At 39.8% G+C, this 16,642-nt stretch overlaps 2 protein-coding genes across 5 annotated transcripts in view; both read left to right on the forward strand.

Annotated features, from left to right (window-relative positions):
- The window catches only part of LOC110890632, a 38,984-nt gene extending 31,740 nt beyond the window's left edge, over nucleotides 1-7,244 (forward strand). Inside the window, exons 2-4 of one of the 3 annotated variants that reach the window (XM_035979157.1) lie at nucleotides 5,913-6,037; nucleotides 6,678-6,739; nucleotides 6,825-7,244. In XM_035979157.1, the coding sequence (XP_035835050.1) occupies nucleotides 5,953-6,037; nucleotides 6,678-6,739; nucleotides 6,825-7,007 (330 nt within the window). In that variant the 5' untranslated portion in view covers nucleotides 5,913-5,952 and the 3' untranslated portion in view covers nucleotides 7,008-7,244. Of the gene's footprint in view, nucleotides 1-5,663; nucleotides 6,038-6,676; nucleotides 6,740-6,824 lie in introns of those variants that run through there. The other 2 variants (XM_022138244.2, XM_022138245.2) reach the window with 2 other exon arrangements.
- Nucleotides 1-16,642, forward strand: part of LOC110890630 — a 101,176-nt gene that overhangs the window by 40,826 nt on the left and 43,708 nt on the right. The window lies entirely within an intron of this gene.

Consider the following 16,642-nt stretch of genomic DNA (forward strand, 5'->3'; position numbering starts at 1 on the left):
AGGTTCGAAACATGCGCAAACCTTCGAACCACCATCCTAGAGGTTGGTTCGAAGTTTGTGCAGCATTACTATGAAGGTCCCTAACAGGCCTTCAACACAACAACAGGTGGCAACCCACCTGATGACATGCAACGGCTGAGAATTTCGCATCAAGCGAAACTCCTTCACCGGTACGGAAGAGGCATAGCCGGATTTTTTACCAGATCACCAGTTTGATCTGGCCTAGAATTTTCTCCAGACTGCCAAACTACCTTCCTACACCATAAGTCCAGTGCTCCTCCCACGTGCAACTTGCACAAGGCAGCAACACTAGACTGGGGGGACTTGAAGGGGTATGGTCCCAAAACGACCATTACCCGCATCAAACAAACCCCTACCAGTAAGCAGACCGCACCCATGCGGTCACATACTTCGAACCCATTCGGTCCAAAGATGAATAGCTTGACCTAAGTACAAAAGAAGATGAACATATCGATGCGGCTGGCACCGCATCATATGACCATTTTCGTCACGACAAGGGAAGCGAGCAAATAGTCTCCACATACGATGATGCGGCCAACACCGCATCTCGCGTATTTCTTGATCACAAGTAGGAGACGCGGTAACTTCAGGCGTTACCGCATGCAGCGATGCGGCTCGCACCGCACCCTGCATATCCAACAAGTGGACTGACACGCTATGCAAGTGGCTGACACCACGAGGCAAGTGGCGCCGGCGACAGTCCCCTGTCAGAGCTATTAAAGCAATGGGCTGACGTGGCGTAACCCCCACGGCCGGCGAGACTGACACACCTGCAACGGTGCAGCTCGTCGTCAGCCCATCCATCAATCTCCTCCTTCACTCCTCGGCTATAAATACCGACCCCAAACCAGGTTTGAGGTATCTCTTCACAACTCTCTCACTACTACTACTATCTTACTTTGCTTCCCAAGCAAACTACTGATTCTCACGCCGGAGAGTGGTAACAAGGAGCACCCCCCACCCCATCCTCCTTGTTACGAGTCACGGCTTGTTTCCTTGTGCAGGAGATCATCCACCGGTGACCCAGCCAGCGATCTCCGAGAGGAAGGGATTAACCCTTCTTGACGAGACCAGTGTGTTAACCCTGCCCGGTTAACCATTGTTTCATCACCTAGCCTTTGATCAAAACCACGATCCGTGTGCTAACATGTCTGATCAAGAGTATTAACGGAAGGAAACATAACCGCTTACGGGGTTAGCATTTTCCGTCTTCTTTTCGCTAACGAGTTTTCCCGCCCAAAGATTCCCGGTTATAAATAAGAGAACTATTCAGGTATGAAATTCAAGTTACACACACTTCTCAAATACATCTTCTTCTTCATTACCCATACTTATTCTCACACCGGAGTCGGGTCAAGGAGAGAACCCTTTTCTCCCCTTGGCGAGGCTAACGGTGTTCTTTTTTGCAGAATCACCGGAGAAGAAGGTCTGCTAGACTCAAATCGAACGAGTGGAAACCAACCTTTTATGCGGATTCAAACCCCCTAGATATCTTGGTTCCGACCATTTATCTAGTGTTTCTTCACAATCTCAACTAAGATTTATGTAGCTGATCATAGTTTTATCTAAAAACAACTATTTTATTGTAAACTATTAAGCATTTTAAGAATATTTTTATTAGTTATAAACAATATTGCATTGTATGAGGTGAGTAACAATTTCAACAACGACGAAATATTGGAGTAGAAGGCACTAGGTTAATTACTGGAAATATGAAAGATCAATATTACCTTAATAATGTATTTTATTAAAATTAAGAAATCAAGTCTTAAGATAATGCAAACCGGTTCAATAGTTTGAACCGGTAGAACCGGATTTACCGCCGGTACATAAGACATACCATATTCGGGTTTTACCGGCCTTTATCGTACCGAACTCGTGTCCGATATACGATTTAACCGGTATAACCGGCCAGTTCATACCGGTATTTAAAACATTGTCTAGAAACACTATTTTATGAGAAGACCTTAAGTTATATCCTCACCAATATTTAGAGTGGAAGCTACAAGAGTTGGATAAATTGTATTTAAAAAAAGTGTGTTATATTTTTATCAAACCTAATTCAGTAATTCCATTCAACTTTTAATATTATTTTAATAAATTTAGGAGTAAATGCATATTTTTCTTGGGAAACCAAACCGTTTTCGAGAATTTTTTGTTCTTTAAATTTGTTAGGGTGGATTGTGGAAGGAGTGTAATCGGGAACGGCTCGGGGAGTCGGTTTTACCGATCGGGAAGGGGCTGTCGGTGTTTGTGCGGTGAGCGGGGAGGAGTGTAGGCAGTGAGTAGTCATCGGTGTGGGGAGAGAAGAGAGAGGGGGTTAATGGTGGGCTCCAACCTCTTTCAACCAATCACATTTTTTTTAAATTGTTTATTACTCTGCATGTGTTTGAGCACCCATACCGATTGAGTGCAAAATACAAAGTAGAGTAAGGACTTGACATGACATGATATTATGCTAGAGAATAAGTTTACAACTCCCCATTTGAGAAGCACTGCTTCCACCCTTAAACTGAAGCATGGTGTGTCTCCCATAGTGTCAAATTATGGGATTTTATAACTTTTCTTGCCGATTGTCCATTATTATTGTTATATGTAATGTGTTGGGTATATTATTTATAATTTCAAAAAATTATAATAGTAATAACAACAGTTATTCTTATATTTTATTGTAAGTAGTATACCTTGTATTAATACAATTACAACTAAAAAAAAGATGGATTTATAATACATGATGTTTACTACTGTTACTTTATGTTCTTGGGTTAAGTTATTCTAAATGACTCCTACAAGTAAGAAGTGTAAGAAAGCATTATATAGTGACAAGTGTCCAACAATCTAAAATCTAAATTCACTATACCACTACCCAAAACCTAAACACCCACCCCACCACCACCAAAAAAAAAAACTATAACTCACCAAAAAACCTACCCCCCCCCCTAAAAAAAAGTTCCCCACCTCCCAGAAAACTAAAAAAAAAAAAAAACTAACCCCCCCCTAAAAAAAACCTAAACTCTCACCCCACCCAAAAACTTAAACCTCCCACTCCTCTCGGCAAAAAAATTGCCGAGAGGGGTGGGAGATTTTAGATTTTTTTTTTTTTTGGTAAATTTTTTTAGAAGCTTACACTTCTTATTTTTAAGAGCTTTGTATTTGATCCTAAAGCTATGTTCTTGAATTCCTAACACTATTAAAAATAATCTAATACACTTGTTGATATCAATTATGTTCATAAACCATCCAAGCACTCATTACTTTGTTGATATCAATTATGTTCATAAACCATCCAAGCACTTATTACTTTGATCAAAGGGACGGTTGAAGATCTTAATATCATTTCGACATCTACTGCCTTCCAAAATATATTTGCTTGTTTGAATTTAATCGTCTTCTAGCATATGTTTTCTTTTGGTTCCCATTATATTATATATTATATAATATATAATTTACAACATTGTTGTGCATTCTTACTTATACACTATGCTTTCTTTATTTTACTTGTATCTTTTGTTTGTATGGTACAAGTTGGAAGCTTAAAGCTTCTTTTTTTGAGGCTTTATCTTATATTTTTATATATGAATGTTAAAAGAAAAATGGAGTTTATTGTTACTTGTACACCATGCTTTCTTTATTTTACTTGCATCTTTTGCTTGTATGGTACAAGTTGGAAGCTTAAAGCTTCTTTTTTAGAGGCTTTATCTTATATTTTTATACATGAATGTTAAAAAAATGGAGTTTCTTTTAGTTTTTTTATTGGTTTTATATACGAGCATTTCCGATTTTGATGGTTATTTATGGTTATGTGGCATTTCCAATAGACATGGTTTAAAGTTCCCCGCCGCAACATGGGGATCGTTTTTCTAGTTAAACATTATAAAGAAGCAACATCTTTATGCATACATGTGTTGTAACTTTGGGTTAGGGTGTTTCTCACAAAAAAAAATGGAATTTTCCTTTTTAACCCTAAACTTTTAATCTTTGACAATTTAATTTAAAGTTTTAATCTTTGTTTCCTTTTTAACCCTAAAGTTTTAATCTTTGGCAATTTAAGTTTAAAGTCCTAATCTTTGGTAATTTAACCCCTTTGATTAATTCGATTTTTCACTTCTAATTCAAAAGTTTCCATCTTATACAATTTAACCCCTTTGATTAATTTGACTTTTCACTTCTAATTCAAAAGTTTCCATCTTTTGCGATTTAACAACTTTGATTTTTTTTTTACTTATGTGTTGTAATCTTAGCTTTGGGGGTTTTTCAAAGAAAAATGGTTATGCAAATGGTTGTTGTAACATTGGCTTTGGGGGTTTTTCACAAAAAAAACTGATTTTTTACTTTTCACCCAAAAGTATTTCATTAATTACTTTTAACCCAAAACTATTTGTTTTTTTACTTATAACACAAAACTTTTTATCTTTTGCAATCTATCCTTACAACTTTTTTTACTTTCAACTTTGGTCCTTTATAGTTTTCATTTTCCGCAATTTTTTCGCTTTATGTTTCGTTCTAAATTTTGTGACTTAACACATCGCAACGTGCGTCTTTGGTTTAATGTTTTTACGTTTCGTTCTAAATTTTGCGAGTTAACACGACGCAACGTGCGTGTGTGGGTGAACGTTTTTACATCGTCTATTTTTTCCCGTTTGACAGGTTCAACATAACGTGCACGTCTTAAATCGACTTAGTTATAACTAAAGAATACCCGCCACAATGCGGCGGGTCGTAGTTCTAGTTTTCTCAAATAAACAACTTATTCTTTAATTTCCTAGCTACTTTCAAAAAAGGTAAAGTTAGAGTTAAACACGCTTATTTGAGTTGTTACAGTTCCTAATATTCGGGCGGAGACCCGAATGGAGGTTTCAAGTAGGCAACGCCCCCTTGGCGGGGGTACGGGGGCAGCGATCCTCGGAGCAGGGTCCAAGAGGCTGCAACCATTGGCGGGGTCCAAGGGACCGAGCCCCTGGCTGGGGTCAAGCTGCCTTGGAAAAAATTAAATTGCTTAATGAAAAACGCCTTAGAAAATTATTTTTCTAAAAATTTCGTCATATCTTTTTAGACAAAAAAGTTGGCAATTTATTAAAAAATTGAATTATAACCGCCCAGAGACAGTTATCTGCAATTCAATCCCCAAATCGAATATACAGTTCTTGGTCGTTCTCTCTGGTTCAATTACGAATTCATCAATACACATACTGTTTGTTCGATTTCTTAATCAGAGTTGTATCCGATTGAATTATTCGGTAGAACCATCGAAATAATTTGATCTGAGAATGAGTACATGTCTCATCCATGGTATACAAAATTCCCCAACAACATGAAACCCATTAACCTAAAAGAAATTACACCCTTGGTGATGAATACACACAACTAATCTTAGAGTTATTCGGACCAGAAACAGTAACAATAACAATAAAGTGGTGGTCCATTGACAAAGAAAAAACCTTTAAATATTTGAATTTTAAAGAGAAATTTAGTGTTAAAAAAGAAAGAAGCGGTTGGTTGTCGTTAGATTATGGAACAAGCTTTTATATAAAAGAAACAATAAAAGGAAAGGAAGGAAAAGGTGCATCGTGTTGGTTCCAAGTGTTCAAAATGCACAATTTCAGACGCATTCCATCACCTCTTCTCTCTCTCTGTTCATGGCATTCAATGCGAATCACCATTACTCCTCCTCCTGCAACACAAAGACAAATCACCTTCACATCCTTATTCCTCATTAAATACCCCCCCTTCCTTCCTTCCTTTATCAATGGAGCACCCACATGACCCTCTTCAATACACTATCATCACCTTCTTTTCTCTCCAGTTTTGCTGCTTTATAAAAAGGGGCTTTGGTTTGTTCATATGTTGAGAGGATTATTTACTGAAGAACATATATATATTTTCGTTCACAGGGTTTGATTTCATTATTAAAGAACAGAGCAGAGCAGAGCCATGAAGGGGGGTTTTGGATTGTGGATCTTGTTCTTGGTGTTTGGAACAGCTTTGCTTTTCGTCTGCCTGTCTTCACTTCCTCCTGGTAATGTATTCCCATGTTTGTTGATTTACATTTTCCTGCTACTCTATGCATTTTTGTACTTTCTGTTGGATCTTTCTTTGTTGCAACTACGGTTTAGGTAAATGTTAACCACGGTATCCCTTTGATCTAGAAAATGGTGAACCTGACTGAGGGTATTAGTTATTTGCCTCTTTTGTTGTTGATTGTATTTTGCGCTGAAATTAACATCTAGTTGATTACTTAATGAGCGGGTCCCATGGTTTCTAATTGTGCATCAGTGCATGAGTTTCTAATCTTGATTAAATAACCATTGCACTACTATCGTAGTGTTAGTGATAGGTATGCATCTTTATTTTAGCTGTGACGTTCATTGTATTGGATGAACCAATATCTACTATATTAAATAATAAATTATATGAATAAAGGCTTGTGAGCCAACTTGAGCTTAATAAGTGACGCTCGGGCTTGAGCTTGTTTATCAAACAAACTCGAGTAGATCTCAAGTAGCTAAAGATCGGTTTTTCTCGTTTACACACCTACTTTCATCATTCATATGGACTGTAATATTTCTTGACTTTTTGTACAATTTAAGTGGGTCAACAAGACTTTTTCTGTGTATAAAGGTCTTCATTGATCAATATTTTCTGATTCTCTTTATCAGGCAGCGATCATGTTGGAAATAAGAAAATGATGGAGTTAACCAAGCCAAGCAGGAGACTGAAGGTATACAAGATTACAAACTACTTTGAAACACATTTTTTGAAATTTGGATTATATAATTTAAACTTCATTGACGTTCGTTTTACAGGACTATATTCATGATGAAGGTGACAATGGAGGCATGGATGTAGACGATTACCTCCCTAATGACCCAGTTCCAAGTTCTAAGGCAATAAGGCCCGGCCCGATCGAGCATGGCACTCCTCTTATGCCTTACATACCGAAGCCCACGCCTCCTAGTCCTGGGCCAAATGAGTTCGGGTTACCTTAGCCTATGTTGGTTTATTATTACTCCGAGTGTGGTAAGTTTAGGATTGTAATAAGTTGTTAGGAACGGTATGTAATAGACACGATATAATTGGAACACTAGCGGGCATCCCTTTGTTCTTCTATGCTGAATTTGCCCCGAGTTCCAATAGGAAGTGTGACACGTTAAACTTGGATTATGAAAACGGTTGTAGTTTGTGTTTTGAAATGTTATAATGTAACACATTAATTGTTTGTTTTATTAGTTGTTGATGATGATATCAAATAATTGAACAATTTTAGTCCAACAGGATGAACTTGAATGCATCATAGAGTTGTCAAAGTATGACAAAAGAAGTTGTAGCTCTAATGTGTGTGTATAAAGGTTCGGCAAATGTGGATTGTAAGAGTCCAAATACAATTTCAATATGTTTTCAACCACTTCCAACTGTATAATTAGATCATGTAATTCTTTAAATTGGACACTAAGTATTAGTATTAAGTATTCAATGTTTCAAAAACATAGATTAAATACATGTACAGAGTTTTAACCAGTTCTTGCAACATGGGTGAGTCAAGTGACATGTCAAACTAGATCAGGTCAAAATGCCCCATTAAAAAAAAGTTAAATGCCATTTTAGTCTCTCTGGTTTAAACCATTTTGTCAGTTTAGTCCAAATGTTTCATTTTTCACCTGTGGGTCCAAAAAGGTTTCATTGTTGCCATTTTAGTCCACTGGGTTAAATTCATCCATTATTTATGTTAACGAGAATGACAATTCGGTCATTTTATATGTAATTCTGTTAACTAGAAGGGCAAGTCGTGTTAGTTAAATTGCTACTGATTGAACAAGAAAATGATCTGAAACAGAAGTGAAGAGACAGAAACAGAAACAGTTAACGAGTGAACCGGGCTTGTGTTTAACACAATCCCTTAAACAGATTCGTCGTCTGTTCCCAGGGTACGCCGGTTCGAAGCAGCACCGCGCACTGCTGGACTTGAGCACTTGCCTGAAAATAAACAGGAGCTGTGTTGCGAGAAACTGAGATAGATAAGAGAAGTTGTTCGTGTGTCTCAACTGATCAGTCTAGTCTTCGATTTATAGGGCTGGAATCATAACCGAAATCAACACAATAAAGACCAAATAATGGTCATTAGTATGTCGGTTACGAGGGCCAGAACTATAACCGAAATCAACAAAATAAAGACCAAATAATGGTCATTAGTATGTCGGTTACGAAACTGATAATCAGTTAGAATTTGAAACGAAATAATGATCTTCATTCATTTCAGTTTCAAAAACAGAAAGTCAAGAGTGCAAAAAACCGCTCCACGCGGACCCAGGTTTTTGGAACTGCATTCGTGTCCGCAGGACGTGCGGGCATACGCGAGTTCAACTAATTCCGGTTCCATTTTTTGCACCCCCCTGCGCACGCGCGGGTAGGGCTTGTGGTAAAACATGACATATAGATATATTAATGAGGTAAACCTTTTACCTTATAAATACTCTATTCTTTTGTTCCCACTCCAATGTGGGACAAGGAGTTTTACCAAATTGAGACTTCCATTCACAACACACAAATTTCCAACAATCCCCCACATGAATGGAGGTCGATCTCAGAAACAACATAATTCCTTATTACATTTCAGCAGTTGAGTTTTACATACGATAGGTAGGTGTTACCCTTTGAACCTTCGCTCATGAAATGCACTTAGCCCACTAGCTCTGAGTAGAACTCGATGTCTTTGAACTCGTTTGCCGTTTGTGTAGACGACAATGCACTTCACACAAGACTCTCCCTGACAAAGTCAAGTCCTCATAGTTATGTTCGTTATGGTCATGAACATGATGCCTGGTTCTGCGAGAGCCATAAGGTATTGTGCCCCAACAATACCCTTCGAAGCGACCCCACTTCTCTCTCACATAGGTGATTCACTATGTAAGTTTACTTTAGTCGAATCATTAAAAGCCATAGGCTTAGCCTCACACTTGTCACTTTTAGGAATGGACTAGGAAGTTTATAAATCTTTATAATAAACTACCTTATTAAATACGTAGGGTTATCCCCCCACAGTGACCTTGCTTATTCATACAATTAGGTTTTCCTATTGAACTCAATTCTTGGGAACTCCAGTCTATTGAGTTAGGTTTCCATCATATGAACTTCATTTTTCAAGGGCTTCAGTCCCATTCCCATGGACGACGTCTGTACTAACTCTCTACTTAGGCCTTTTGTCAGCGGATCCGCAATATTATCCTTTGACCTCACATAGTCAACAGTGATAATTCCTGTAGAGATTAGTTGTCGTATCGTATTATGTCTACGTCTGATATGTCTGTTCCAACCATTATACATTGTGCTACGAGCTCTGCCAAGTGCCGATTGGCTATCACAACGTATACAAATGGCCGTTGCCGGCTTAGGCCATCTTGGTATATCCTCAACAAATTGACGTAGCCATTCTGCCTCTTCACCTGCTTTATCTAAAGCGATGAACTCAGATTCCATCGTGGATCTAGCAATAACCGTTTGTTTTGATGATTTCCACGATATCGTTGCACCTCCAAGTGTGAATACATACCCACTTGTTGCTCTGGAATCATTCGTGTCAGATATCCAATTTGCATTGCAGTGTCCTTCTATAACTGCTGGATATCTGTTATAATGCAACCCGTATTCCCGAGTGTATCTTAAGTAGCGAAGCAACCGAGTGATACAGTTCCAATGCATTGAACTTGGGTTGCTTGTGTATCTACTTAGCTTGCTCACAGCAAATGCTATGTCTGGCCTAGTACAACTCATAAGATACATCAAGCTACCAATAATTCTTGAGTATTCTAACTGGTTTACGGGTTCACCTCTATTCTTGGCTAGATGTTGACTTGTGTCAAGTGGAGTTCTAGCTTCATTAGAGTCATTTGCATTGAACTTCTCAAGAATTTTGTCCACATAGTGGGATTGACTTAAAACGAGTCCACTTTGGGTTCGCGTGATTTTGACCCCCAAAATCGCATCCGCAAGACCCATGTCTTTCATGTCAAATCTTGCTTTTAGCATGTTCTTTGTAGATTTTATGATTTTGTCATCGCTTCCAGTAATGAGCATATCATCTACATATAGACACAAAATTACATATCCATCAGATGTGTCCTTCACATACACACACTTATCACATTCATTGATTTTGAACCCAACATCAAGCATGACATGATCAAACTTTTGATGCCATTGTTTTGGAGCTTGTTTCAATCCATACAAGGATTTCGCAAGTTTACACACTTTCTTTTCTTGCCCAATAGTTGTGAAGCCTTCGGGTTGCTCCATGTAGATTTCTTCCTCTAGAATTTCATTCAAGAAAGCTGTTTTCACATCCATTTGGTGAACTTCCAAATTTCTAATGGCGGCAACGGCAAGCACCAACCTGATGGATGTTATTCGCGTAACTGGCGAATATGTATCAAAGTAATCTAAACCTTCTCGCTGTTTATATCCTTTGATCACCAACCTTGCTTTGTACTTATCGATGGTTCCATCTGGTTTCATCTTCTTCTTGAAAATCCATCGATATCCTAGTGGTTTACATCCTTGAGGAAGATCCACTAGTTCCCAAGTATGGTTCTATAAGATAGAGTCTATCTCACTTTTGATTGCCTCCCTCCACTGAGGCCCTTCTGAGGAATGTACCACTTGTTGGTACGTTTGAGGTTCATCTTCTACCATATAGGTAAGAAACTCAGGACCAAAGGATTTTTCAGTCCTTTGCCGTTTACTTTTCCTGATTTCAACTTCCTCATTCTTAGATTGTTCTCGAGGTTCATCGTTTTCAGCTATACCCTCGGGAACAATTTCCTCAACCGGTCTAGAAGAACTCGGTTCACTTCTATCTAAGCATGGGAACACATGTTCAAACCACGTTGCATCCTTAGATTCGATTATGGTGCCTTTGCATATTCCAGGGTTCTTGGAATCATGCACAATAAAACGATAAGGACCATAAGGACGGGTGTATCCTATAAGTACACAATCCACCGTTTTGGGACCTATTAGTAGGCGCTTAGGTGGTGTGACCACCACCTTAGCTAGACACCCCCATACTTTCAAGGATTTATATGGTGCTTTCTTTCCTGTCCACAATTCGTAAGGCGTTACATTCTTTTTCTTATTGGGTATCATGTTCAACACATAATTTGCCGATAAGATTGCTTCCCCCCACATGTTTTGGTTTACACCAGAACTTATCATCATGGCATTCATCATTTCTTTCAAGGTACGATTTTTCCGTTCCGCTATGCCATTTGATTGAGGGGAGTAAGGAGCTGTGAGTTCGTGGATGATTCCACTTTTTGCACATACGTCAATAAAAGGTGAAACATATTCACCTCCTCGGTCGCTCCTTACGATTTTGATTTTCCGATTTAGTTGATTCTCAACTTCAGCTTTGAACAAGATAAACTTGTCAACAGCCTCGTCCTTACTCTTAAGTAAGTACACATAGCAATACCTTGTACTATCATCAATAAACGTGATGAAGTACTTGTTCCCACCACGAGTAGGAATTGCTTTTAGATCACATACATCAGTGTGGATCATCTCGAGGGGTTCGGTGATTCGTTCAACCTTTTTGAATGACGATTTTGTTTGTTTTGCTTCTACGCAAGTTTCACATTTATTAATTGAGTCGATATCGAATGTTGGTATGCAATCAAGTTTGATTAAATGACGAATGGAATTATAATTTACGTGACCTAGTCTACCATGCCAAAGATTAGAAGACTCAATCAAATAAGTAGAACTAGTAGCGTTTTCTTTCATTGCATTCACGACAATTACATTTAGTTTAAACATTCCATTGAGGGCATAGCCCTTACCAACATACACACCATTTTTGGTCAACACGACCTTATCCGACTCAATCACCATTTTGAACCCAAACTTGTTCAACTGCCATCCCGACACAAGGTTCTTACGAATTTCGGGAACATACAACACATTGGACAACGTGAGTTCCTTTCCCGAAGTCATCTTCAAAACCACGTTCCCCTCGCCTTTAATTTCGGCCATTGCAGAGTTACCCATAAAGACCTTTTCCCCATTTGTCACCTCCTTGAAGGTGTTGAAAAGGCTTTTGTCGGAACACACATGACGGGTAGCCCCCGTATCAACCCACCAATCCTTGTTATTTTGCCCAACCAAATTAACTTCGGTCACCAAAATCGAAAGATCCGTGACCATGGCAACAAGTTTGTCGACTTCATGAATCATGTTCACTTGTCGATCATTTTCCTTCTTGGGAAGCTTGCATTCGTTGGCCTTGTGGCCTTGCTTTTGACAATTATAACAAGTTCCTTGGAACTTCTTTTTCCCAACACCTCCTTTCGGACCAAGGTTGGAGCGTTTCCCATGACCCTTCTTTCCACCCTTTCCACTGTCCTTGTTTTTTCCCTTTGAAGATTGGCCATGTTCAAAAAGATTGGCCTTCACAGTTTCAGGGCCATCAGTCTTTTTTAAGGCCACTTTGTTATCTTCTTCAATCCGAAGACGAACAACAAGATCTTCAATGGTCATCTCCTTTCGCTTATGCTTGAGATAGTTCTTGAAATCAACCCAGCTTGGTGGCAGTTTTTCGATCATTGCAGCAACTTGGAATGTCTCGCTGAGCATCATTCCTTCCGCATGAATATCATGAAGAATAACCTGCAACTCTTGGACTTGGCTCATGACAGTTTTAGAGTCAATCATTTTAAAGTCCAAGAACTTAGCCACCACGAATTTCTTAGTGCCCGCATCTTCTGTTTTGTATTTGCGATCCAAAGACTCCCACAATTCTTTGGCAGTCTTGGCTTTGCAATACACATTATACAATGTGTCCACCAAACCATTCAAGATAAAGTTGCGGCACAGGAAATCCGAATGATTCCAAGCATGCATCGCGCTCACAGTTTGAGCATCCATTTCCCCTTCCTCAACATGGGGTTTCGGTTCAGTCAAGAACCTTGCCAGATTCAGCGTGGTCAGATAAAAGAACATCTTTTGCTGCCACTGTTTGAAATTCACACCACTGAATTTCTATGGTTTCTCAGCATGCGACACTGCATTCGGCAGTAGTGTCACCAGACCAGTTGTTACAGCAACAGCGGAAGTCATGACAGCAGTCACGACTGTAGAAACAGTAGTGGTCACAGGGGTTTCCATTCTGAAAATAAACAGGAACAATCAGTAAATAAAATCTGTTTAAGTTTGTTAGTTAAATTGCTACTGATTGAACAAGAAAATGATCTGAAACAGAAGTGAAGAGACAGAAACAGAAACAGTTAACGAGTGAACCGGGCTTGTGTTTAACACAATTCCCTTAAATAGATTCGTCGTCTGTTCCCAGGGTACGCCGGTTCGAAGCAGCACCGCGCATTGCCGGACTTGAGCACTTTCCTGAAAATAAACAGGAGCTGTGTTGCGAGAAACTGAGATAGATAAGAGAAGCTGTTCGTGTGTCTCAACTGATCAGCCTAGTCTTTGATTTATAGGGCTGGAATCATAATCGAAATCAACACAATAAAGACCAAATAATGGTCATTAGTATGTCGGTTACGAGGGCCAGAACTATAACCGAAATCAACAAAATTAAGACCAAATAATGGTCATTAGTATGTCGGTTACGAAACTGATAATCAGTTAGAATTTGAAATGAAATAATGATCTTCATTCATTTCAGTTCCAAAAACAGAAAGTCAAGAGTGCAAAAAACCGCTCCACGCGGACCCAGGTTTTTGGAACTGCATTCGTGTCCGCAGGACGTGCGGGCTGTCACACCCCAACCGATGGCGGAATCACCGGGGCGCGGCACTAGGCGAATCAGATTGCTCAAGAGAATCCATAACAACTATATTGCGATAATATTCATTACATTTGTCATCCCATACTAACAAAAAATACAATCACGTAAGTTATCACAGATTTCTTGTCCTCTCGAACAATTCAAATCCGTCAACCTAGAATTTAGGTGAGTTTCTAGACTTCCTAGCTTGATTTGATGTAGATTTCGACTAATCCTGCAACATACGTTAAAATAAAGTCAATACAAAAGTATTGGCGAGTATACAGGTTTGATATGTAATAGTAGAATAGTTTAAAGTGCTGCGAATTTCCATATGCATAAACGTAATACACGACATATATACTCACAAAACTGATACTACCAGCTAAGTCCTCGATGCTCGACTCTTCGATGGCATAACTAGACCCCGTCGGGCGCAATAGTACTATACTAGTCTGGGTGGGACGTCACGAGTATAAGTCCTAGCATACATGCAACTAGCATCATGTATATCTATGCAAACAGTTATTCGCAAGTGATAGATTGACAATTTGAATCATTCGTTTGATAAGTTCGGTTTGTAAGGAACGTATGTTACACCCAAAATTCGATAAAAAGGGGGTCAAGTATACTCACAGTGCGTATTCGGTTGGATTGACGGGATGGTGCCTGAGAATGTCCTGATTTCAGACTAATTGCATAAGTATTGGATTACGCGTCAAACGGTATCGAATTACGTGAAATTGGATGAAAAGTTGGATTGAGCTGGCCCATTCGGATGGACCGCTCGATCGGCCGGGCTGCTCGATCGAGTGGGCCGTTCGATCGAGTGGGCCGTTCGATCGGCTGGTCCAGCCGATCGGCTGGGCCGCTCGATCGACTGGGCCGCTCGATCGGCCAGCCTGTCCAGCTGTTTTCGATGATTTTCGAGTGTTCTTCGGTGTTTTTGGTCGAGACGTTGTTGTGACGCGTTGAACAACTGAAATTCCATCAATTCCGACCTGTTCTATCGGCCGGGAATCACCCCGTTCCATCAGAACTGGCCGTTCTTGGCGGTTTTTCCGTGTTTAACCCGAAATGGGTCGTCTCTTCGGTAGGAATCAGATCCCTGACCAACACGACACTAAGAATGAGTAGAAGGTCGGTCTAAGCTCTGTTTCTACCATTTTTGTGTATAGATCTGATATGAAAACCTTGATTATCCTTATGGAATTTCTTAGATCTGAGTTGTTCTTAGTGGAATGAGGCCAACATTTGAAGTTCATAAGAACTTTGTGATGACATCACTCTGAACATCTCAAATCCATGGCTTCTCGATTAGAAAACATGGATTTGGACGAGATTCATGAAGAATCGCATGGAAACCATTCGGATCTGAGTTGTTCTTCATGGGATGACATCACCTTTGAAGAACTCCATGGTGACATCACCCTAGAACACTCCGAATCCGTTGATTTCATGGTTAAAAGTCGGATTTTGAAAGATAGAAAGATGAAGGATTGCATATAGATCGAAGTAGTACAAGATTTGAGTTAAAAACTTACAAGAATCGCGAGAAATCGGAAGATTAAGGGGCTGGAATGTCTTGGTTGAGTGGCAGCAGCAACAACAAGTGCTTGGAGGGTGAAGGGGGGTATTTATAGGCAAGGAAGGAGGAAAAAGGAGGAAAAAGGTGGGCCGGATCGGTTGGCCCAACCGATCGGCTGGCCTGTCCGATCGGACGGCCTAGCCGATCGGCTGGCCCGTTCGATTGGATGGTCCAGCCGGATGGCTGTTCTGTCCGATCGGGCGGCCCAGCCGATCGGCTGGCCCGTTCGATCGGGCGGCCCAGCCGATCGGCTGGCCCGTCCGATCGACTGGCCCAGCCGTTTGGCTGGCCCGTCCGTACGGGAGCCCTTGATCCTCGTTTTTGGTGCGATTTTGACAGTTTGAGCCATAATTTCATATATTTATATAATTTATTTAATTATTTATTATAATTAAACACAAAAGGGCCGTATATACGTATCTATATATCCAATATTCGGTGCGATGATCGAGTTACGCGTGCCTTCGAGTGCGTTCTTCGATGTGATGTGCCACAATAATTATCGGGGCACTACTTGCTCGTGTTGCCGTCATCGTCATGATGGCTGGAGACATGGTACTCACCCGATAGTCTTTGTTAGCGTTGCTTGTTTACATTTTGACACCTCACGGTTATCGAGGAGGGTAGATTAAGCCCTCACTCAACATCATCGTGAGTGTTATAATTTATTGAAAATAGGTTTGTAATAGCGATAGAATATGCGTAATTATTCGATTATACTTCGACTTAGCGATAGATCTGATATAGTTACATTATGATCCGAATCTCTGGTGCTAGGCGTAACGAGTGTACCAAATAGTAACAACGCACGAAAGTGCGGGTTGTTACCGTCTCCCCTGCTTTAGGAAATTTCGTCCCGAAATTAATCCATTAGTAGGGTCGTAAGAGTTGATGCGAATGAGAGTAGCGATTAAAAGCGTCTGGATAAGCGAGCAATCGATTAAGATTCGGCGAGCGAGGGCGGTGAGAAGATACGATTCGAATAACCAAGAGCGATGACACACACAAAAGCGATTCCATAACGTTTTAAACTTACCGATAATCGATTAATCTTTGAAGGTATTTAGGAAAAATCCCCTCACGATGTCCACACCAACACTATGGGGAGGGTTTTTGTTATTTTGAGAACAGATTTTCGAGTTATACATTTTAAAAGAATTCGGCAGCAAAATAAGTTTTAAGAAAATTTTCCTACAACGTGAGTTCGAGCTGAAACTCGATTGTCAAACCATCGTCTTCAGGAAGATTTCTTTTTGTCA

The sequence above is a fragment of the Helianthus annuus genome, chromosome 11 (assembly GCF_002127325.2).
Source record: "Helianthus annuus cultivar XRQ/B chromosome 11, HanXRQr2.0-SUNRISE, whole genome shotgun sequence".
Lineage (NCBI taxonomy): Eukaryota > Viridiplantae > Streptophyta > Magnoliopsida > Asterales > Asteraceae > Helianthus > Helianthus annuus.